This window comes from Falco biarmicus, chromosome Z, assembly GCF_023638135.1.
Source record: "Falco biarmicus isolate bFalBia1 chromosome Z, bFalBia1.pri, whole genome shotgun sequence".
Classification (NCBI taxonomy): domain Eukaryota; kingdom Metazoa; phylum Chordata; class Aves; order Falconiformes; family Falconidae; genus Falco; species Falco biarmicus.
In genome coordinates this window covers 31,900,232-31,924,992 of record NC_079311.1, presented here as the reverse complement: position 1 = coordinate 31,924,992, position 24,761 = coordinate 31,900,232, and the positions used below count along the sequence as shown (strand labels likewise).

General features: G+C 39.1%; 2 protein-coding genes across 11 annotated transcripts in view; one reads left to right on the top strand and one right to left on the bottom strand.

Annotated features, from left to right (window-relative positions):
• LOC130142645 (protein Hook homolog 3) overlaps positions 1 to 454 on the bottom strand; it is a 94,142-nt gene extending 93,688 nt beyond the window's left edge. For all 3 annotated transcript variants that reach the window (XM_056324938.1, XM_056324937.1, XM_056324939.1), the window contains exon 1: positions 281 to 454. In XM_056324938.1, the coding sequence (XP_056180913.1) occupies positions 281 to 337 (57 nt within the window). In that variant the 5' untranslated portion in view covers positions 338 to 454. The remainder of the gene's footprint in view (positions 1 to 280) is intronic.
• On the top strand, positions 261 to 24,473 carry RNF170 (ring finger protein 170). 8 transcript variants are annotated; one of them, XM_056324945.1, is made up of 8 exons: positions 502 to 574; positions 2,703 to 2,786; positions 9,761 to 9,904; positions 14,512 to 14,587; positions 15,968 to 16,076; positions 17,103 to 17,176; positions 19,190 to 19,294; positions 20,907 to 24,473. In XM_056324945.1, the coding sequence occupies exons 3-8, from the start codon at positions 9,768 to 9,770 to the stop codon at positions 21,174 to 21,176; spliced, it is 771 nt and encodes a 256-aa protein (XP_056180920.1). In that variant the 5' UTR covers positions 502 to 574; positions 2,703 to 2,786; positions 9,761 to 9,767; the 3' UTR covers positions 21,177 to 24,473. The 8 variants fall into 8 exon arrangements, with proteins under 8 accessions (XP_056180925.1, XP_056180921.1, XP_056180920.1 ...); XM_056324948.1 differs by having other exon boundaries at positions 553 to 574; positions 2,703 to 2,757; XM_056324949.1 differs by lacking the exon at positions 502 to 574 and adding an exon at positions 3,832 to 3,909 and having other exon boundaries at positions 2,720 to 2,786.
• Positions 24,474 to 24,761: the final 288 nt, after the last annotated feature.

The following is a 24,761-nucleotide window of genomic DNA, read 5'->3' as shown; positions in this document are numbered from 1 at the left end:
CCACGGCGGCGCAGGGCTCCCCACCCCGCGCAGCCCCTAGGCCGCCGGCCCCGCCGCGGCTGGGCGAGGCGAGGCGGGGCGGGTCCGCCAGGGCTCCGCCGATTCCGGCCGAACGGGAACCGGCCCGAGCGGCAGGGTGCGGCCCGGGCAGGGGCTCGGGAGGCGGAGCGAGACCCCCTCTCCCGCCGGAGCAGGGCCGCGGCGGCGGGGCGGCGCACGGAGCCGTGTGCCTGCCGAGCGGCCCAGCTCCGGGCGGGGGGCTGGCGGCCGCGGCACTTACCCAGGTGAGGAGGCTCTCCCCGAGCTCAGCCCGCTCCAGGCTCGACACGTTGAACATGGTGGGCGCAGCCAAAGGGGCCAACGGCCGCGGCCAGGCCAGTACCGCCGGCGCCCGCCCCGCTCCGGGCCGTGCCCTGGCGTCGACACGTCAGAGCGACCTGGCAAGACCCACCCGGGCGCGCCTGCGCCGTCCGTTCGCCGCGCGGGGGCGGGATAAGCGCGACGCAGCGTCGCGACGCTGGCGGGGGCGGGGCCGCGGCCGGTGGCGACCGTCGTGCGCGCGCCGGGAGTTGAGGTACCCCCGCGCGGGGCCGCGCCCCGCCCCGCGCCGCTGAGGGGAAGGGGCGGGGGCGGGGTCTCCGTCCGGCACGGCCCGACCCGGCGGGGGGCTCCCCCACCCCCGCTCCGCTTCAACCGGCGAGGGGCGGGGAGGGGGGGGGCGCGGTCCTCGGGGGGCGTGAGCAGCGCCGTGGGCGTCAGCCGCGTCGCTCGCTCCCTTCTGGTGCGGCCCGGCCCGGCCCGGCCCGGCGGTGTTTAAGCGCGCTGCCGGAGGCGGCGGTGCCTGGGGATCGGTGCTGTCGTGAGGCGTGATGAGACGACGTGGGGCGCAGGCCGTGGGGGCCCCTGTAGGCCGCTGGTGCCCCTGAGGCGTGCTGGGGGTGGGGGCACGTCCCCCCACGGGCTTGGCCGTTTTTCCCCGCCTGTGTGTGCCCGCGGCGGCGGCAGGCCGGTGGCGGGTAGGGGCTGCCTCGGAGGGTCTCGGGCAGGGCCGGGAGTTGCGTCCAGCGGCACTCCGAGCCCCGGCTGTCCCCTGGCCTCGGTAGCGTTGGCTGGTGAGGATGCTTTTGCTAGTAATACAGCTTGGCTTGCGGAATGAGCAGCCTATACAAGGCTCTTCTCTTTCTGGAGTAGCAAATGACATAAACTTTCTCTCTGTTATAGTAAAAAACAATTAACATAAGAGAAAAGTTACTTATTTAGCGTTAGCTGCACGTAATTCGATTAATTTCTCATCTCTAAGAGGAGTGTGTTTAGTGACCAGAGGGGCTCTGTGTCCTTGCTGCCCCAGGCAGAGTAGCTCTCCATCTTGGTGCAGAGGGACTGCCTGAAGAGCTCAAGGAACACCTCAGTAGTCAGTTGAGTTTTGGGCCATCCGAAGTTTACAATGAAATTGTTAGGTGTTGTGGTAAGCTGTACAGTTCCCTGTTAGCAACTGTCATGATGTGCAGCAATATGGATTAGCCAATACAGTGTACTGGTAACAGCTGAGGATTAGATAAACAACTAAGAAAGGAAGGGTTGTGGTAACTGCTGCTTTCTTCCTGATTTCTCACAGTTCTTCCATTAAATAAGTTGGTAGCATGGGCAAAATCTGAGTTTTCCTTTATGTCAACCTGTTTTGAATTAAGTTGTAAAAGCTAGGAAAATTCTAAATTTCTTCCATTTAAAGTACCTTCTTACTGATCTCGTTGTATAACCTGCTGTTTTCATTTTTAAGATATGAATTCAAACTGCCTTCATTTAAAGGTAGCTTTTACACTGAGGAATGGGTTAAAAAGTCTTAGAAAGCTATGTAAGCTGTGCGATTGTAACTTTTCATTCCAAGTTTTAAGGTGTACTTTAAGCTATGTGCTTATTCTGACAAACAATGCTTTCACAGGTGTATTTCAGTGTTTAAGGCTTTCTGCCACATCTTCCTTTATGTACCCATTTCCCATGCTGCTTTACCTGTTGTCATGGTGTGTAGCTTATGTTTTGTATTTTGTTGATGCAAGCAAATACAATAATACTTTTTGTCTTGCTGTTTTAGGTATGAATTTATATACGGAAGCATTGTTTTCTGCAGTAAAGAATTATTGGGTACTTTTCTTAAAAGAGAGATAAAGCCTTTTCATTCTTAGCTGACATATTACCATATTCCAGTAAACATTATAATTGACTATTTCCTTTTTCTTCCTGTCTGATCAGAAAAGTCAGATATCCAAACTGAAAGTGTTGGCAGGCTCTTTCTCATCTTCCTAACTCCATATGAATTCAGTTCTACCCTGGGTTTTTTTTAGGGCTGTATACATTTCAGTATGTTTTAGGTTTACAGAGCAGTGGAAAATTTTGTCGGAGATTGTTTTACACAGGTCGCATGTCACCCAGACAGATAGTTCAAATATTAATGTTATACAGACCATTGATTTTGTCTTTTTGCTTCAAGCCATCAACATAGTTTCAGGCTCATGGGGAAAATGATTGGAGACTTTGTTTCACAGTAGAATGTGTAGTAACTTGGGATTATTTTCCCTTACAGAATTACATCTGGAGTTTGCATCTGTAGTATTTTTAACTTGCAAAGCATGACCCCACCAGCAAAAGTAGAACATCTACTTTCTTTTTTTCTTTTTTTTTCTTTTTTTTTTTCTTTTTCTGTTTAGGAAAAAATGTACCTCAGCAAGTGCTGACAGACTTTGCAGAGACCTGTTTTACCAGGCAAGTGCCTCAGCTGGTCAGTTCTTAAGGTATATTCAGCGAAATGATTATTTGCCTACTGAAATGGCCCTCTCCCCTGTTTTGGCAAGACTCTCTAGGCTTTTTCCTTTCTCTTGCAAAGAGCATGCATGCCTATAAATGTAGTCAGTGTACTCCTGAAAGCAAAAGTGGTTTATGGTGAAGAGATAGCTGAATATGATATGGCTGAGTTTGGCTCTAATTTTGCTGTATCAGGCAAACTGATTTGTGACTCCAAGGTTGCTGCTAACTCATCATAATGTTGTGTTAACAGACTGCTTGAAATCCTAGTAAGGTGTTCAAAAGTCACAGAATTTATCTTGTCAATTCGTATGTTGCTATATTTTACTCTTTTTTAATTCCCTTAGTAAATATGCCCTTTGGGTGGTCTCCTCCTGATTTTTGAAATGTATGGAGATACTTAATACTAGAGGTTATTGTGTGTGCTTTATTCAAATTAGACTATGCTCAAAAAAATGAGAAGCTAACAAATCCTGTTTCCTCAAAACCACTTTTTCTGAGTGCACCATCCACCACTTCCCTTATATGTATTTTATAATGTTAGGTATGTCTGCACTGCTGTTTCAAAGGCCAGCTTTAGTACACTGAAGTACATGGATAAAGTGTACCGGTTAGGATTCAGCTGATTCAGGCTAGTTAACTTCAGCTAGAGTCTTTAGTGCTGTTTATCCATTTGCTGTTTGTCATGCATGCTTAAGGCCTGCTGGTTTTAACCCCTTCTGAATGCAAAATAGGCACACCCTTGAGCTTTTCATGAAGGAGAGTAAAAAATAACTGTAGGATGTAAAAGAAGAGACTCGAACCCTTATGGGTTACTCTAGGTTTGCATGTTTTAATCGGTCCAGCAGCGTTGGGTCACCTCTGCAGAGAGTGACAAGCTTACAAGATTTTCAGTCACATATTTATAGTATCTACCTAAACATTACATAATCTCTTGATTCCACAATAAATCTAGTATCAGTTCCTATCTTGACAGTCGGCTTCACAAGTTGTTCCGTATCTTGATCACCTCGCTATTTTGCTTCTTCTTTCAAGGATGATTGCTTCAGGTTCCGTACGTCCCAGTTCTGAGTAATCACAATAGACAATCTCCATCGTTTCAGCCTTCTAAAGGTCAGGGTCTCCTGTTCTAAAAAGCTCGTTTGAACTGTCAGGCATAATCTTACTAATATTAAACTTTTATTGTCTAGCATTTATCAGCTGACTGCGCTTGCAGTCCTGGTTTGGGCTATACAGGGGACAAAGATTAGGTGTACAGCCTACAGTAGCACTGATCTGGCATTTTCCTCCAACAAGGATCCAGTTTGCTGGATCAGATCCATTCATAAAGTCCTTTTCTCAACCACTGACAGTAGCTACACGAGCTGTTGCTACTCTGAAGCAGGAAGTAATTGAATAACTTCTGATGACTGAGGTCTCAATTATTGCCCCACATTTAAGAATTTGTCTATTTGGGGGATTTATTTCTATTCTTCGCTTAAATGAAAAACACTGAATATATGTATGCCTTAGATATTTCAATGGAAGCTTATATGCATGCAAGGGGTGGGTTACAGAATAAATTTACTTTATTTTATTCTTAAAAGTTGATTTCTGTTACCTAAAGCAGGTCAATTTTATTACAGACCTGTTGATAAAAATGAAACCTTTGTTTATTTGTTGGTTCCTTTTATCATGGAAAAAAAATTTAAGGCGTTAAAGCCTTTTTGCTCTTAAAAAAATATGACTCATAATATTTTACTAATTGGAGAGGAATTAGCTTATCCTGGGAAACACATGATCCCTGTCAGTTAAGTAGTATTTTTAAGGAGGGAGGTAATGCTTCTGCTGATAAAAGACAACTGGCAAAAGGAATTACAGGCTCTGACTTGCACCCTGGCCCACCACCACTGTCTTAATTTTACAGTTTTCTTTCAAGCACGGAGGGTGGTTGTCAGTACTGCATCAAAAAGAAAATACTGAAAAGATGAAGTAAAAAAACCCAAAAAACCAAACCCAATTGTTTTGTTGTCTGGTTCACTCTTGGCTCATCCCTGCAATGACACATTGTTATCCAACATGTCTTTCAGTTGATGACCAAATTCTACCATGCTCTCAAAGTCAATGAAATGTTGCTCTTGGTTATTAATTTTGGATCTCGTCAGTATCACTTGTGTGTTATCTCATTGTTTACTTCTCAGCCCTGAAGAGAGCCTCTTACTACTTTTTCATTATGCTTGTATATTCCTTTGGTAGTGGGTCCTAAAATCTCTGGTTTTGAGAGTATATTAGTGTATGGTACTTCCCTGATAAACCTGGAAAAGTTCAAATCCTTAAGAAATCTATGGGGATGTTCTGACTTTGGATAGCTGACAATTGTTTAGTGTATCATGGCAAACACAGGGTGGTTTTTCATTCTTTATGAATCATGACATGGGGCATTGTTCTAGCTGTGCAGTATGTTGAATGTTGAAAGTTTTCCTAATACTTTTCAAATCTGAAAAATGAAGAAAGAGTACATCCATGCTAGTGTATTTCCTCATGCCCTCACATGTGATCTGTATGAGTTTCCAAGAATAAAAGACATTGTAATTGCAGTATTCTCATTATGGTTCTTTACCACACCCCACACACCCCCCCCCCCGTAAACTTGCATGCATTGTTTATATGTAGCCACAGAGGGAGAAATGTAACTTCTAAGGCCTGTGGGTTCTTACTTGGAATGTAAGTAACTTAGCATTGCTTTCTGTCAGTGATCACTCTCAGAAAAACTGATAATAAATGAGGTGATCTTGTGTTCACATGGTTAGTCTGTGATGGGTTTTACAAACAAAATGGTGTGATTTTTACAAATGCTAAATTCCCTTCCTTTCTATTTCCAAGCATTTTTTGGACAATTTAGTCTGATGTTTTTCACATTCTGTAGCTATCAAGAATCCTAATGCAGATAAACCTGATCCCAGTTTAAGTACTGTGCTGCAAAGTCCACCTGTAACTTAGCTACCCCAAGAGGAACAGTAGAGTCATTCATCTTTTTTTCCCCTTACTGAGCAGTTGTGTTGTTTTACTTCAAGCCAGAGCCAGTAGTTTAAAGATGAGATTAAATGAAACTGGAAATTAAGTTCTGGGCTCTTTTGTTGTTGCTTTTGATGTAGGAAAAAGGCCTAATATTTTTGTCAGATTTTTAAACTTTGCAACTAATGCATTTCACATTTCGAAGTTGATTGTATAAATTCCAATTCTGATGTGAGTGTCATTAAGTGTGGTTTGGCTTTCATCCCCTTATTTGGAACACAGGGTGGGGTTATCATTTCAATTAAGGAAGCTATTCTTGTTAAATGGCTAAAAGGAGAAAAAATCCTATGTGTAACCAAACATGAATTCGCAAAATTTAATCTGTTTTCAATTACTGCCTATTTTTTCCTGAATTCATTCTATTAATTTGATACTTTTTTGGTGTTAATTTCAGAGAGTTAGTATAGGCAGGAATTAATTTCTTGTGTGAAAAAATAGAGCCACAGCATTAAAAATATTCAAACCTTCTTTGTAATTTTAAAAAGAAACAGAAGTAGCATAAATCTACAGAGAAGAAAGACCCGCTTTAACGATAATGTCTGAAAAGCCTGTGGTGTGGGATGCTGATCTGAAAAGGGTAATATGATGAAAAGGTTGATGAAATACTGTTATTTTTGCATAATGAGACAAATGTAATGGATCAGCATAAAGAGATTGAATTTAATACAAACCACATAAAGTTCCCATTAAATGACATAAAATTATTAGTGGTTATTATTTTAGGAAAGATTAGGTTTTTGTGATAAAGTCTGGTTCTGGAAGTCTTCTGTGGCATACGCTTAGTCCTTATCAGTGGATGTCTCTGAAGACTGAAGGGTCATCGTTACATCATTTAGAATTAAGTCTCCTATATCCTGCTTATTAATTGTACCAACTGAAAGAGCATCACTGCAAAACACATGCACTGGGAGGCAAGATTCCTAGCAACTATTCTAGGACTGTTAGCCAATCTATTACACATTCAGACCACTGCAGATATGTTCATTAGCTGTTGTGGTTGCACCTGAAGAAACATGAACTGCGAGCTTGCAGTTCTAGGTATTTTGTTTGAAAGTGTTCAAAACAGATTTGAGATCAGAAAATTCCTTCCTCCAGTCAGACGGTTTTCAAATAGTGTATTTTAGCAGTGTTCTCCTTGTAGCCATTGCTTTATTTTACATGCTAGCCCAGGGATAAGAGTAGAAGGAGGTTGTTACTGTCTCTGAGGTTTGAATGACTGTTCTGAGAAAGTATGTATTGGTCTTTCGAAGTGAAGCTCTTGTCTTTGTAGTTTGTAGTCTAGACAAATCATGTCAGCCCTCCTGTGCAATGGTCTGATTCAAAAAAAATGCTAGAGGTAATGAGGGGAATATGCTTAGCACTTGTTGGCTGTCCAGAAGCAGCAAGTAAGTTAAATCATTAACATGAGCCTTAAGCATTGGTAACCCATTTTCTTAGAAATTAGTAATAGAAGAAGCTGGGAGAAAGACTTGAGACAGAGATTCCACTCCCCTCTCTGTACATCTTGTCAGTATTGATATGTAGATGAATACGAAGCTTTTGAGGGAGTGGTGTTTTATGTAGCCAGAGAGACTGTGCAGTTTCATTTGGACACTTAAGTTTGTGTGAAAATGGTTATCGAGAAAGTGGTATGTGGTAATCAAAAGGGTGAAGTAGATACGAGTAACTGGCATTATGTGCGGGAAGGAAGAGAAGGTGAGGATCTGTGTATTTCTTATACATATTTTGCTGCTAACATTGGCACCATAGTTTGGCATTTCAAAAAGAGTGCGCGAGTAGAAATGAAGGCAGACAGATGCACTGAGTGCTATTAACGGTAGGCAGGTAAGGGTTAAGAGTGCTGTTGCAAGGGTCATGCAGGGAGGGAGAGGGAGCTCTAGAGCGAATGTCTTGAAGGCTGTTCGGGGAAACCGAGTTAACTTTGTGTGATACTGACAATTCCTGTGTTGGCTTCAGAGCACACCAAGCAAGCAGTGACACAGGAAGCCTTTCAGGTGACAGTGTGAGCAACACTTGCCTTCCAAAGGTGCAGTTAAATCATCTACATGTCTCTGCCACAGCGTGTATTTCTGAAAAGAAGTGCAGAATACTTAATGTGATGTAGTTGTTATTAGCATGTTGGTCTGTTCTAACAGAGCTGATGCAGGACAATGGAGGAATCATCACACGGTAGTTCCTTGGCACTTCCTTCTAGTTTTGTACTGAGTGGTCAACCCAGAAATAAATGTGACATAGTAAAAATTAGTTGACTAATGATAGTACTTAAGGAGATAAGTCTTAGGAATTAAAGATACAAGCACGCTGCTTGAGACACAGTATGGAACATTAGTTTCCTAGAATGTTGTATTGAAGGAAAGAGAAGCTTCTTCCAGGATTGGATATGCAAAGAAATAAATCATACAGGTTGGGAATGTTGAGCTGGGGAGGCATCACAGCACACCTACCAGTCCAGATCCTCAGTGATAAGGAACTGCTTCTCAGAAAACTTCCACAACACCTTAGCCTCATGCCTTTATAGCAATGTAATTGTGTAACTAGCTACACAGAGAAATGCTGTAACTCCTTGTATAGGCTCTTGTTCCTATGTAAGACCTTTCCACAAAGATCTAGTCTTTTATTCTTTAGTATATATGAAAACTTGGTCAATATTGACCTACTTTAAAAATTACTCTTGATGAGTCACTGGTGTTCCACCTTTGGGAGAAGTTAATCTTTCCAAATTATTAGCGGTAGACTGACATGTTGAAATTTTGCCAGGGTAGTCATTAAAGGTATCCACTAAAATCCTAATGACTTGTTCCATTCAGTTTTGCAATTAATTCAGGGCCAGACAGTGTCTAGTGATGTTTGCTAGACAGCAAGGCTCAAATTAAAAAATGACACATGAGCTGTGGAGTAGAGAAACACTGATGAAAGTTTGCAAGCTTAAGGCACGCACACTGGACTAGGAAGTAAAGTGAATGGTACCAGTCTTACCTGACCTCATAAACTGATGCTGAAATTTTCTCAGCTCTGTATGAAAAATACTTTGTGTATGGACACAGCTTCAGTATGACTTTTCGGTCATTTGCAAGTTAATGTCACTCTCCTGGTTTTATGATATCCACATCTGTGGTTCATTTCACTTCCTGTTTAAAACAGCAGTGATTTAGCAGTGTGTTGGAAACTATTTTATTTTGCTTGTCTCCAGCTGTAGGATAATAAATGTTAGTGTTGGCAAGTCATTCTGCTTGTTGCATATATGAAATTAATATAAAATAAATTATCTAACTAGGGAAGCCTGATAATACTCTTTCTTTCAAGTTTTTCCCGTCCTTCCAGCTGAAAGATGGTAAAGCTTAGAAAATACGGATAAAATATGAAGTGCATTGGGTGATTCCTATGTATCCAAATGGGCATTTAACCCTTAAAAAACAGCTAAACCCCAAATGTCCTTGTTTGTTTCTTCACATAAGTGGTGAAAATTAGGTTCTTATGTTATGTTAGCCTAGCAGGAATGATGAGTCATGTAATAGCTAAAATTCTAGATAATGCAGAGCCATTACACCTTTTTTAAATTAACTGTCCTTATAATATGTCGAATTCAACAGTGACTTATTCCTAGGCAAGTTGTCTGGTAAAGACTCCCACGTAAAGTATCTACCTGATATTTTAAAAAAAATCTTCAAATCACAGCACAGTCATTTAAGACTTGTTTGCCACTGCGCAAGGCAAATGTTTTGCAGTCCTCTGCAGCAAGCTCAACGTTTGGTAAAAACGCCTTTGTTCCCTTTTCTTTTACTGTTTTTTTTCCCCCAGTAATGACTAATCTGTTGCTTCAGGAATTTGTGTGTATGAATACATCTGTATACATGTTTGTAACTTGTTCAAAAAGTGTGTGTATGTTTATATATTTCTTTTTACATTTTAGAGCTGTGATGGCCAGTCACCAAGCGGAAGTTCAGAGTTTGAAGCTAGATAATGATTCAGTTATAGAAGGAATAAGTGACCAGGTACTGGTGGCAGTTGTGCTCAGTTTCACTTTCATTGCTGCTCTGGTATATACGCTTTTAAGGTGAGAGAATATGTTGACAGGAATTAATCAACATACCTGCATATGTAAAATTTTAACTTTCTCAAGAAATTTTTGCATTGGTATATAAAACAACTGTGATTTTGTGACGTTAAAAAAAGATTGCTTGATCACTTACTCTGTTTAATTATTTGGCAGAGTTTCATAATCTAATTCACAGTTAGAATGAAATAATTAATTTCTCAAAAGTGACGTTTAACTCTTCCTTGTCTTCATATGATCAAACTGAATAATGTTCATCATTCCTTAAGACTGAACATGGCTGAATTCACAGTTTACGTGGCTGGTGTGTCATATCTGCTTACAAAGTACAGGCTTGCCAATAATGACACTACAATCAAGACTGGATATAATCCTCTAATGTATAGTCTAGTTGCAGTCTCCTTCCAAAAAAATAAACCCCCAAAAAAACTCAAACCTGAATAGATTGACTGATTTGTATATAATTTAGTATGCTGGAAAACAGTGGATTTTAATATGCTTTCTGTAAAGCAAATGCTTAAGTTCATAATTCAGTAGCTTTTATGGTCAAGTAATCAAAGCTTGTTTTTCATTTCAGAGGTTTTCCTTACAACCTAACAAATACCTTAGCCTGTGTGATTTGGGAAAATGTCTGAGCTTTCAGATATGCTGGGGTTTTTTTAATGGATGTCTGTAGACTTCTGAACACAGAAGAGTTTTAAGAACTAAGAGAACTCAGTTTTAATGATGCACTGGCATTATGGAATTTACCAAGTAGGGTCTGTCCATATGAAAAATATTAGTGAGGTAGGAGACATTTGAGAGCAAGCTACAAAAGAAACCAGAAGTGGGAAAGTTTGGTTGGTCTGCCAGGCAGTGCTGCTGTTCAGGACCAAGGAGACAGTAAAGGAGTCTGAGAAATGTACGCACTTCACCTTGTTTTTCTTTCTAAGGCTCTTCCAGTTACTGAAATGGCTGCAAGAGTGCCTTTTTTCCCCCCTGCTCTCTTATGCTTTCTATACCCTTTACATTGACATTTTTAGCATTTGTGACTTGAATTTTAAGTGTTTTGTTTAAACGTGTTTTTTTTAACTTCATAACAGAAAGTAAGTTAGGAACATGGAAGAAAAGTGAATGGAACAAGTGTCAGCAGTGGGCAAGAGTAGTGGGAATTCACTCAGGATTGGAGTTCAGGGGGGGTGATACATCAGTGGTGAAGGATTACTTGGAGAGGGAGAAAAGGCCAGTTACTAGCTACCTCTACAGTGTAATGAGCTAAGTAAAAAGTTTGTGGATCCTCTTACATGTCCTGATGGTTTATTTTCTGGAGGGGCAAACTCACTTGGACACAAAGCTTTCATACTTCAGAAGTCTTGAAGCTTGTTTGCTTTTGCACTGTATGACTGAGTACTGGAAGTTCTATCACCATCCTCTTAGCTCTCCACTGTGCCTTCTGGTACCTTCTGAAATTGTCTGTATTCAGCAGTATTTTTCTGCTACCTGCTTTGTATTGTTTCCGTCAAAATCTGCACAGTACAGTAGAAAACCTGTACAGTACAAGAAGTATAATAATTTTTATTTATTTGGCACTGAAGGGGAAGTGGAGGAGAAAAGGAGTATTTTCTTCCGTAGTTAACTTAGGGCCATACAGTGGTCTGTGTGTTCCTTGTACTGTGTCTATTAACCCAGTCTCTTTGCCAGCCGCACTTCTGTATGCAACATCTGAAATACTTAAGTTGAGTAGGAACAGGTGCAGGCTAAGAATACCTGAAAGAAAGTTCAGGGGAATGAATAAGGTTGCAGGAACTGAATAAAAAGGGAAAGTAAGCAGCGTTGCAGTAGATTTTTAGGGGGCAGAAGTGAAACATGGAAAGAACTATTAAGGGATATGGTTGCTGTACTTGTTTCCAGAAGGGAGAACTCAATGAGACATCAGAACAGGGCATGAGCTGAAGGCCTCTCTGCTTTTGGTGGAGAAACCTATTAGCAGTAATTAATGTATGTACTACATTGCAGATGTTTTGTTCAGTCACTGGAAGATACTTTTGCAAAACCTGTATGTCTTTGAGTTATAAGTTTTTATAAAATGCAGCCAGATTTTTTCCATCATCTTTTAAACTTGTGAGTAGGTTATCACATTATAAATGAAACTGTAAAAATTTAGTTCATGCAACAAATTAAAGGGAGCCTGACCCTCCAGTGTTTTGTATCAGAGATTCCTTACTTGTCTAATATGACTTACCTAATCCATGCTTAAGAATCTGCAAATTTAGATCTCTTCCTCTCATTTTTCTATTCCATCATGTTGTTTGATTATTAGATCAAGTCAGTATTTTCAGTAGAAGTGAGATTTTAATCCTTGGAAGTGAACAATGGCCACCATTGCACAGGGTGATACACCAGCCCACACCAGTACCACCCCTCCCTTTCCATGCGTGAGACTGCACACTGAATGAGTAGGCAGCCTTCCTCCTTCTGATACTGATACTCTGGTGGAGCCCATTGTGATACATAGTACAATCTTTCCACATCATGGGACCTTTTTCCTCAAGTTATGGAGTGCTAACACTCAGAAATGGGGAAATTAGAAGTCTTTGCACCTAACTATTTCTTTCTGGCTTGTGTTTGATAATGCCTGTAATTAACATAGCACCATAGTAGTTTTCATTTATTTTGTCACAATAATTACATGAAGGAAGTTATGAATTGGATATGTCTTAAGCTCTGTCTGTCCCCTCCTGGACATTGCGCAGTGTTCTGCTACCTCAGCATCTTATGCGTAAGTGACAGATGTGCATAGCGTACCTCTACAGCTCCACAGATACCCTCATATATTCAATGTAGTATGTGATACTGAAGTCATATAAATGAACACTTAAGCAGCAAATTTGCAGTAAGTTCTTTATGAAGGAATCAGAATAAATGGGCTTGTAATTCACACCTTCCACATGTGTGTGATTCAAATTGAATTTCAATATATATCAAAGTTTGGCGAACTGAAGGTGCAAAATATGCTAATTTGTAGCAACTAAACAGAAAAATACTTTTGTATGTATAACACATATGACAGACAACATCCACAAAATCTGACTCTTGAGACCCAGCTGTAAGCTTCCCATCATTAAATTTTCATATGTCACCCACACTAGTGTTAAATAAATTTACTTTTTACAGATAACCGTGTAATTATTGGTATGAAAAATATGGGGTTTGTCTGTTCCTCTGAAGAAAGAATGAAGGAGGCAGAATGTTAAAAGATATCTGTAATGCAGTATTATGATTGACCACATCAAATGAAGGAAAATACTGCAGTTCCTAGAGCCGTTGAGGAAATCATGTAAATAGAACTGCAACAAGCAAATGGCCTAAAAATTCAGCCAGTCCAGCCCTCAGCTCTGACAGAAGATCAGTTTGTCTAGATCATCCCTGGAAGCAGTGCAACCTGTTTTTTGATTTAACTTTAGTCAAAGATAGATTGCAATACCCTGAGGTAACCTTTTCTGATTTTGTACATTTAGTAGTTAGAAATGTTTTTTGCACCAACCCTAGATAACTGTGGGAAATAATTGCTCATATTTATAGAATGAAAGCCTTATCCTGTCCCCTTTTCTCTCCATGAGCAGTCTGCTGTATGAACTGGCATTTCTTCACTCTTTCTCTTAACGTTTAAAAAATGTAGGCCATCCTTCTTACTCTTCTGAACTTCCTCCAACTTTTCTACATGTTTTTATGCATTTAGCCCAAAATGGAGAACAGAATCCAGCTGAGACGTCAACAGTGCTGAGCAGCATATATCGCCAGAGAAATCCGTATGAATAAATAAAGCATAAAAATTCAGTTCTGAATACGATGCTGTGGGCTCATGTTGATTGTAACTCAGCACCTCTTAATGTTGTCAGCACGATTTTAATTCCAGTTCTGTTCCCGTTGTGCTTTTGAATTTCAAACTTGTAATATCCAGCCTCCTTTCTTCAGTGAATCTGTTCCCTGTGATTCCCCTTGGCATCTCTAACCTGTAGTTTTCTTGCCTGTAGAATCTTTCTTTTTAAAGAGTTATTTAAAAAGAGTGATTTATTTTTATATCCAGTCTGCTGATAGTTACATAAATTCAATGTTCTAAATCTAAGAGTTTGTCTACCCAGTCTTATGTAAATGTTCTGCCTTACTCTTTCATGTATCAGATAAAAGTGAAATAATTAGGGGGTTTCAACTCTATAACTTAAGCAGTGAGTGAAAAAATAAGATATCTGTGAGTAGACCAACAGTACAAAAACTAGCAGTGGAGACCAAACATATTTCTGCATGAGGAATATAAAAGCTTTCAAGCAACTTGATTTTTTTGCAGGTTAATGGCTTAATTTTTTTTCAGATTAAAATCTAGTTTTAACATGATTTGATTGATTACGGAGTCTCTGAAAAATCTTGCTGCTGTACAACTTTAAATGTCCAGAGTAATTTAGGATCTAAAATAAATGTCCTGTTTCCTTAATTATTTGTGTACTTCCTTTAAAATGCTTTATAGCAGGAAAGAATGATTTTTTTTGCCCTTTGTACAAGTATTTTTTCATAATTCTCAGTGTTGGGTCACAGCGTTCAGTTTTTCTTACTGCTTATATTTCCTTTCACAGAAATGAACATCAGAACATACACCCAGAAAATCAAGAGCTAGTGCGAGCTCTTCGTCAGCAGCTTCAAACTGAGCAGGTGCTGTGCTAAGTGTTGGCATTGTTCAGCTGCCTGGTTTGTGGTAGAGTAGACTTCTGTGAGATTCTGGAAGAAGCTAGTCTTGAAAGCTATGGAAGCTTACTTACTGTACAGAGGCATCCTTGAACTTTATCAAGTAATGAGATAATGTAGGCATTTTAAAATTGATAAGTAATTAAAATTAAATATTTGGGTGGTTCTTTTTTAAAACAATTTTTTGCCACAAGGTGGAGTGTGTTTGTTGTGTGCTTCCTGCAGTGTTCCTGGGAACTTAGTGGTAAAGGAAAGGAAATCTGGAGTACAGCTTGCTGCCACAGGACAGAGGTTAGATGTTTAGACTGATAAACTATGTGTAGTGGAACAATGGCACAACAAGAAGAGCCCAGGCAACAGAGTTGACAGAGGGAAACTTTTTATCCAAGCCTTTAATGGCAGGGCATGGGGCAGTGGTTTTAAACTGAGAGACGTAGGTTTAGGTGTGGCATAAGGAAGAAGTTTTTTACATGAAGGTGGTGAGACACTAGGCCACGTTGCCCAAAAAAGTTGTGGATGCCCCATCCCTGGAAGTGTTCAGGGTCAGGTTGGGTGGGCCTTTGAAGAAACTGATCTAGTGACAGATGTCCCTGTGTATGATAGGGGAGTTGGACTACATGATCTTTAAAGGTCCTTCCAACCCAAACCATTCTATGGTTCTATGACTGCATCCAGCTCTTACATGTAGAGGAGGGGATGGGAGAGTCTAGGCCACATTACTGGAAATTGCTGACTCCCAACCCTAGACTGAAAAGCCATACTTTTGGAGAGTATTGAGAAGAGTCTTTCATCATAATACTTCCTAAAATAATGACAGATTTTTAACTACAGTGCGTATTCGTGTGCAAAATAAATATGGCAACATGAGAAAAAACAATTTTATGGCAGTGACATACACAAACTGATGTCTATGCTTGCACTTGGGAACTTGAAATACTGCAGCTGGTGAGCAATGCCAGTTACCTGGGTATGGACAAAACTACTTGGAATAACAAAGTACCATTCTTAATCTGAATTACTCATGCTTCAGCATGCATAACGTAACTTAACGTGAAGGACCAAGGAGGTTCTTTCTTTGTGGTCTTTAATTTGATTGAAGCACATACTTATGTAATGGCTGAAGATAAAATAATGTGTTTGTCACAAGAACTTGATTAGTGCACCCAGTTTTGCATTTAAGTATGTTTGATTTTTGAATTTAAATATATTTTGCTTTCATTTCACATAGTTTTGCATTTGAATGTTTGACTTCTACTAAATGAACACTGGTTTTATTGTTTGTTTTAAAACTCGATAGACATGTAAAAATAGTATCTAACACTTTGCATTTTTCCTCTGCTCCAACAGGATGCTTCTGCTGGTGACAGACATCGCTTCTATACAGATATGTCCTGTCCAGTCTGTTTGCAACAGGCTACATTTCCTATAGAAACAAACTGTGGACACCTCTTCTGTGGTAAGCAACAAAAATCCCAAGCTGCAAAGATAGAACAGAAATACAAACTTCTGGCACTAGTACAGTCACCCTAATGCAAAACTTTGTTCAATTTTTAACTGCTTATCTTCTAGTCTGCATTAGAAATAAATTGTTGAGAAAATAAACAGTCACTTCGAGATTGTGCTGCAGTTTTTTCCTATGCTATCAGGACTGGAACTGCGGTTTAATTTGAAAATGTCAAGGACAGAGTATAACTTATTTCCAGATGCATCTGAAAGAAAAATAGTGAAGAGGCTGAAAAACATTTGGAAATGTATAATTTTAAAATAACTGGTTTAGAAAGAGTAAAAAATTCTGCTTGCATTGTCTTTATCTCAGAGATTTGTTTTTCTCTGGAAAGTCCTGAAAAATTAAGACTAAGTTCACAATGCTTAAAGCTTTTGCCTTTTTTTTTTTTTTTAGGCTCAGATATTCAAACTTAAATATAAATGCTCTATGTACCATTTCGCTTCCTCGCCTTCAGGTTCCCAGCAGGATTCTTTAACTGCATTCACCTAGTTCTATGGAGTATATAGTGCATCTGTGCCTGGTTGTTTAAATGAAAGAATCTACAAATTTGGAAAAGTACTCAGACTTTTATATATTTCTTCATCTGTTGAAACTGTGATAATAAAACCAGGTTTTTAGGATAGGTTTTACATCTCTTGACATCTTTGTGACATCTGGATTTTAAACTGGTAAAATTTTTGATTATTTGCTTTTTCAGTTAATGATTAAGAAGGTTTCTGTCTTTTCAGAAGTAATACCTTAAAATTAATGATGCAGTTGAACCTATTCAGGATTCTTCTCATTAATAGCATTGAATTTGAACACATTGGTTCTTGGAATCTTCAGTTAATGCCATGTACAAAATTACACCAGAAAAAAATAGTTTAACCTAACTGTTTATACACTTCTGCTGTTTTCTTTGGTGTGTAAGATGCTATTTCATGCAATGGGTGTTTCAACTCAGAAGCTTAAATGTCTGTAACTTACCTTCATCAGGTTCCTGTATTATTGCCTACTGGAGGTATGGCTCATGGCTTGGTGCCATCCGTTGTCCAATCTGCCGACAAACGGTAATATTTTAAGTAATCATGGACCTGATAGTTTGGCTATCTAATATATCTTACCAATATATCTAATATAACTTACCAAAAAAGCATTTACATGTGAACTGCAGTAGTGAAACTGACAGAATAAGTCTGAGAAACTGAAAGAATATGGGTATGTGAAGTGTAGATGGTGAACATTAAGGGTGGTTTTTAAACTTTTTGCTTTGCCAAATGGCTCAAGAAGTACAGATTGTTTCTACAACTCAAATTTAAGTGAACAGCGCTGGTAACTCAAGTCCTTTTTCTGTAAAGGAGTATATGAAAACAGAAAATCTTAAGATCTCAACTATGCCTCTTTCTGTTTGGGATGTTAAATAATAGCTTTACCAGAACTTGCATCTGAAAGACCTGCCTATTGTGGAGGGCTGCCAGTAGGCAGTATACTGCTGGCTTCTGAGAAGTACCCTCTCCCTTCCTTCTCTCCCTGCCAAAAAAACCTACCCATGTCAATTTCTTATTTTGTCCCTATTTTTAGTTTGTATGTATTATTAATTTGAGCTTTGTAGAGCAAGCATTAACTTCCTACGCAGAGCAACTTACATTGTCAGTTTGAAATATGTCCCTGTAACTCATTAACACTTAGGATCTGAGTCTTACAGTGTGTGTTTTAACAAAAGTACATCTTTATTTTAACAGTGCACAAACTACAGAGCTAGTAACTTCTGATTAATTATATAATGTGCTGCACACCCTTCCCCATACATTATATCCTGCTTTGATTGTGTGCGTCAGCAGGAGAAATAACTGTGACAACACAGAGGAAGGAAAGAAAAATAGATATGACTGAGGAAGAGTCAGCAGGAGAAATGACTGTGACAACACAGAGGAAGGAAAGAAAAATAGATATGACTGAGGAAGAATGAGTATAGGTTTGGAGTGCGGCCAGTGAGGAGGGTGACACAAAACATAAATGTGAGGAAGATGGAAAAGGGGAAAATAAGCGATTGTTGTAGTGTCTGTCCTTAAATAGATATTCTTCTTTGTCTGAGTAACAGGTAAATTGGGTGGCACTGCTTGCATGGTTATGCATTCATTCTCACCTATGAAGTAAGAATAAGGTCTGATTTATAAACGGGGTTTGGAAGTATGTACACGTGAACAACATGAGTCATACAGAAGGTTTGTGGCAGGGCTGGGAGTTGAATGTAGATCTAATCCTGCTGTCATTTCCTAAATGTGACTACTGCACAGGTATACGTTTAGTGGCCAGTACAGAGGGAGCTTTTGGAGATTGTAATAATTTAAAGTGCTATGCATTTTCTGTTTCCTATGATAACCTGAATTTTATATCAGATTCACTTCCAAATTCAAGTCTTAAGTTTTCAGAAACTCATATACAGAAAGATAACGTAAGATATATGTGAATATGACCTTCCATGTTTTTCTGTTTGCATGAAAGTTAATACAAGAACATAGCAGAATTCTCTGTGCTTACAAAAGAGCTGAAGATCTTTTCCTCTTAACTCATTATTCAGTATTATTGTCCTTGGTCTTGGTATGAATATCCATATGCAAAAGTGTGAATTTGCTGCCTGTTTGCTGAAATGCAAGGCCATTCTGAAGTTGGGAAAAAAATTGCCTTATCGATTGCTTTATTTTATATTCAGTTTAAGAAACAAAACGAGAATAATTTGGTAAATTAACTTTATTCTCCAGATCATTCATCCCACTTCCGAAACCATTTTGGTGTTCAGAAAAATTTCCTGTAAGCCTGTCTGAGAAGGAGGGTTCTTTTTCTTATTTTTAATAACATTTTTTCAAAATTAATATACTGTAAAGAATTGTAATCAATGAATTTGTTAAAACTTAGCAGCAGTATCCGTGTTAGTAGTTTTTGTTTTATTTTCCGACCAAATATTCAACTAAAACAGAGTTTGTTCTCTAGTTAACTGGAGATTACCATTTTCATTTATAATTCACAATGCCTCCATTTAAAAGACAGCTGCACATGTAACAAAATCTCCCTGCTGTGCTTAGGTAACACTGTTCTTACCACTCTTTGGTGAAGATCAGCAGGGTGCAACCCAAGTACTTCAAGATGTTAATGATTACAATCGGCGATTCTCAGGACAGCCCAGATCTGTAAGTTTTGGGTAAATTTGGGTGGAAGTCAGTGATTTTGGGGGAGATTAACAGCATTTTTTGTGATCTGCCCTTCCTGCCTTGTCTTTTCACCCCCCCTGGGATATGTATGGATTTTCTCTTTGTGATGCTTAAGGACTACGCACATTTTCCTTGAGAAATTTGTGTTTATATAGTTAGGGCAAACCCATGACCTTGAAAATATTTATTTGTAATTTGCGAAAATGTATGGAAACCTGCGTTTTTATTGTGAGTGAGAACTGGTAATAAGCCTTGAGTTCCCTGTTCACATGTTAAGTTCTTTTTTAATTGTGACTTGTTAATTTGAAAGGATTAATAGTTAGTCAGTAAAAATACTTAATGAAATACATGACCTGCAAGGAAGGATATTGACTTGGTTGATCTTTTTACATTGATTAGAAGAATGTGAAGTTCTACTCCATGCCTGCCTTAGATTTCAAGCTATATGTGGTGTTGATTTTTTTTATTTTCCTCCTACATTTTGTGACAGTCTATTCTACTCTCTGAGTGAAGAAAACAGGATAATTTTTTTTATAAATAGCTAAGAGATGGCTGAAGTGCTATGAACTTTAGAAAGTCAGCCTTGTGAGCCTGTCCTGTATGTGCAAGTTCTGTGATTTGCCAGGTGGAATGTGCACACTTGCATACTAGTAACTTCCCCGCTTCTCTTCATCTGTTCATTCAATTTGGATAAAGTGACAAAATGTTAGCAAGAAAAAGTTACAGTCCAAAGAGACACAAGAGGTGTGAGACTGGAGTTCTTTTTTTGTGTGTTCTAAACTATGAAACAGTTATTCTTTTGATCCAAAATAGACTGAAACTACCTTTCAGGCTCCATCAGACCTCTCTGTGTCGTCCCTGATAATCAGAGGTCACACCAGAAGCCTGCATTAAAGCCCTAATCAGACTGGATAAATTGTCTTTGGTTTATACATGGTGTATTGCCTTAACCACATGCAAAATTCCTTTCTAGGGAACTTTTCAGCATTGGCAATAACTCATTTAATGTCACGGGACTGTGGAGAAAAAGGAACCAGTATAAAAAAAAATGTTAAAGCTCACCCCTCCCTATGCCTCACAACAAAAAACTGAGTATTTTCTGCTTCACTGAGATGACAGACTCATTGTAGAAAAATGGAAAGGAGTCAGGGATGGATTCACTTAAAGGTTCTTTAGCTTACTTTGAAGCTTGATCCATCCTTTGGAAGCTTATGTGAATCCCTGGTTGTTTTTCACTCCAGTTAACCTGTTTGCTGTTTCTCACTTTTTCAGTCAATTGTTTTACTCTAGTAGTCACTGCTTTTCCTTCTTAATAGATGTCAATGTATTTTGTAGTGAGTTACATGTATGTTTTATGGTATAGAATAACATAGTTTGACTGTTTCTTGAAAATTTATATATTCTAAACCTGCTTACCCAGCAAAACTAAATCCAGAAAGTTTTGTCTTATTTTGGTTTAGTTTAATTCTTACAAACTTAACAGATTCCAAAGCTGTAATGTAGTAATAGAAACTTCAGCCTGGAAAAAGACCCATTTAGTGTGAATCTGTTGCTAAAGCAAAATGCTAACTTTAGCTTTCTTTCTTCATAGATTATGGAAAGAATTATGGATCTGCCCACTTTATTGCGGCATGCTTTCAGAGAGATGTTTTCTGTTGGTGGCCTCTTCTGGATGTTTCGCATCAGAATATTCCTCTGCTTGCTTGGAGCCTTGCTCTACCTGGCTTCACCTCTGGATTTTCTTCCTGAAGCCCTCTTTGGAATTCTGGGTTTCTTGGATGATTTCTTTGTTATTTTTCTTCTGCTGATCTATATCTCTATCATGTACCGAGAAGTGGTAACACAGCGGCTGAATAGGTGAAATGAACAAAAATGACCCAAATGCAGAGGCAGTTGTGGAAGGTTTTAGAAAGAGATCTGTAGCATAAGTATGATTTAGCAAGGCACCTGTGTACAGTTTCAGTAGTTACACTTTCATGACTGGTCATCTTACACAAATATGAAGGGTTAGTATGTGGTGATGCTTAACTGGAATCTTTGTCTATTATGTATGTTTCATAAAGATGAGGTTAGTTTAAAGATGTAATAAACTACCTTCATCTACTTCCACCTGATGAACAACTATAAGTAATCAAAGCAGAAGGCACCTCTTTTGGTGTGTGTTTTGTGAAAAAGGAGTCATAGTAAAGGACTTCTAACAAGAAGTCCATTTGGGTAATCTAGACACATATAAGGAAATTCAGAAATTCTTCACAGCACAGTTACCATACTAAATTGTTTAATATCTCCAGGTTGTGGGCTATAGTTTTTGAAAATAAAAGTGGTTTTGTGTGTCTGTGTGGAAGAAGACACCCAAGGACCACGTTACAGTTATCACCCTGCAGTCTGCTGTTGTCCACAGGATTCACAAAAACAAGGAGAACACCTCAGTATTGCTTGAACTGCACTATGTACAGTTGCATGCAATTTGTACAATTTTATTTTTATATTTGGGAATATGCACACAGTGTCTGATCTAGATAGGGAAAACAGTATCATGCATGCCAGACTGGTTAGTGCTCTAATAGGGGCATGGTTTTTCTTTTCAGGCTTGTTCGTTTGGTAGGTATGTGTGTGTCTTGAAAGCAGAGGTTTTACACTGCTTGGGTCGATGCAATGTGTCTGAACTGAGAGGTTTGCATTCCTTTAGTTGCATTAAAGCATTTAGCCAATGGAGAGAACCCTCAAATCTTGGGTAGTGGTTGAAGGAAAGAACTGAACGTTTACACTACAGAACTTTACCAGAATGTACATCTGCAATACAAATATTAAACAACTTAGATATTGGGGTGTTTAATTTTCAGTTGGGATTTGTTAGTGATGGGTTTTTTTGGTTGATTTGCATGTAGGTAGAGGGAATTCTGAATTATCTTGAAAAAGTTCTGTGATAAGGGACCACAAAAGAATCCTGGAAATGTTTTAAAAAATACCAGGGTATTAATTATCCTTGAAGTTGATATTTTTTTGTGTGTGTGAATGTTAATTTAGGCTATCATAGCTACAGATGTAAGTTGGAAATATCTTCATTTTAAGAAGTGAATGCCACTAGAAACATCAAGGGTATGGTAGATCTATATACTTCTTAGCTACAGGAATGATAATTGCCATTTTATTTTAACTTCCTGAGTACTTGAAGGACAGTGATTAGACAGATGATTCTTTGCGTGTCTGCATGTATGGGATGAGACAAAATAAAAGGGACCTTTTCACAACTGTCTTTTGCCCATGCAAGAGTCTTTCCATGGCTTTTAGCACCTAGGCATGTGCAGGAAGACAATAGAGCTAGCACCTGACATGTCAGTCGTTGGGGCTGGAGATTGTCCTTGAGTGTCAGTGCTTTAAGTGACACATAAAAGTACATTCGTTGACTTTTCATTTGAAAATTTGCTTTTGAAAATCCAAAGACGTTTTACAAATTAACTGGAAAGCTAAATTTTCCTTGTTGCTGTTTGTTAGAGATGGGCAAAAGGAGAAACAGGAAGTGAAACAAGGGTGGGAGGAGGAAAGCAAGACAGAAGCTGGCATTTTTGGAAGAAACTGCTGTTGGTTTTGGCAAACTAGCTGTTCTTGAGCATCTTAGTTGAGCTTTTCCTTTTGTGTTGACATAGCTAATGTATGGTGATGGTTTAGTGGCTACCTCAGTTAAAAGTCATTAAGGTATTATTGAGTAAGCGTGGGATATTCATAAACTGTTAGGTACGTTTACAAAGCAAGATAGTAGTTTAGGATATTTAGGTAAGACAGGATTTCACAGGTTTGCTGTAAGCATTGTTTTGGGTTTTTTTCCCCAAGATATCCAGCTGAGTAAATTTAACACCCCCATTCCTCCTGGAGTTTATCTTGTGGGTCTGCTTAGAGAAGAGTGTGAACTGGTGTTGGAGAACTGGAGTGTGTTCATAGAATTTGTTGCTCTAGTACCTCCTTCATATGTTTATTCTATGATTTTGTTTATACTTTTTTTTCCCATGACTCTCTAAATCCAGAGTGGATATAGAGGTACTTCAAGCTGCTTACAGATGTTTTCATTTAGCTCCCCAGTTCTACATGCTACTGTGAAATAATGCAGAAATACCCATTTGAGGGGTCTGCTCCTGAAGAACAAACTGTGTGTACCTGAAATGATGTACAAACCACATCTGAGTAGCTGTATAAAGTTTACTTCTGTTCTGTTTCTTTCTTTGCTACATTACATGAGAGGCTTCTGCTTACTCTTGAAAATTGAGTAACATTGTATGCTTAAATTCAACACATGAAATGCTTGTGAGAATTAGAACCATCCTTCCTTTTCATCAATGTGCGTGCTTGCTTGTGGAGACTTTTTTTTTTGGTCCTGCAAGCCAGTGATGAACAGTATTATAACTTGCTCAGGCCTTTTTGTGAACAGCTGTAACGTAAAGATGCATCTGTCCTGCAGTGTCTGGCTGCTGCTCCTTTACACAAATCTCAACAAACCGTAAATTAGCTATCTTGGGTACTTAGCTTGAGCTTAACTTAAGTTGTGGAGCTCCCAAGAAGCTGGAGATTAATACATGAGCACATAGTATTTCTGAACTGTGCACTGCCAAGTTGTTCTGGTAGCAGTGGTAAAGGTAAGTGCTACAGCTGAGCACTGGCTTCTGAATGTGAAGGAAACACATGATGCTGTGTGGAGAGTGAGTGTAAACATCACTGCAGTTTAGTCTTCTGGCATGGGGCAGCTGTGACACTGAGGGGGAAGGAAAAAGGAAAATTTCAGCAGCAAAGAAGAGGTACAGGGGGAAATACTATTCTTGAAAGATTCTTATGGCTTTACCAAAAACTCTGTGAATGATTGTTCCAGCAATATTAACAAAGGGAAAGCTAAAGTTATACTTAATAGCTCTTACAGAATAACTTGTAGCATCTTCATGCCTAATGATCGTCCTTATAACAAGTGCTGTGCAGAACAATCTGTGTTGTTTGTGTCCCACAACACTAATGTCTGTGAGGATGAGGCAGAATGGTGTGATTTGGGGATACAATTTTGCCATAAGTTTCATAGAACTGTAGCAGTGACCTCTGTGTTACAATAGATTTTTAAGACAAAAAAGATTTAAACCTACTTGTTACTTTTAACAATAATAAATTGCTATTAAAGTAAGATTCTCTTGATTTATTTTATTGACTTTCTGGGTGTGAAATTACTTTCTCCTCCCTTTTCCTCCTTCCCTGGGCTAAAGTTGGCAGTAACTGTACTACAGTCTTGATCAACTTTTATCTTGGTGTCTGTGAATAGAATGTTCAGAGGTAACTCAGTGGGTTTCATCTTTATATATATCATTGCCGCTATAGGGATTACAACATTTTTTAAGATCTTAGTCCCAAAAATATATTGTGCATTAGCTGTCATTTCCCTCAGCAGTGCCTTCAGATCCACAGATACTGAGCT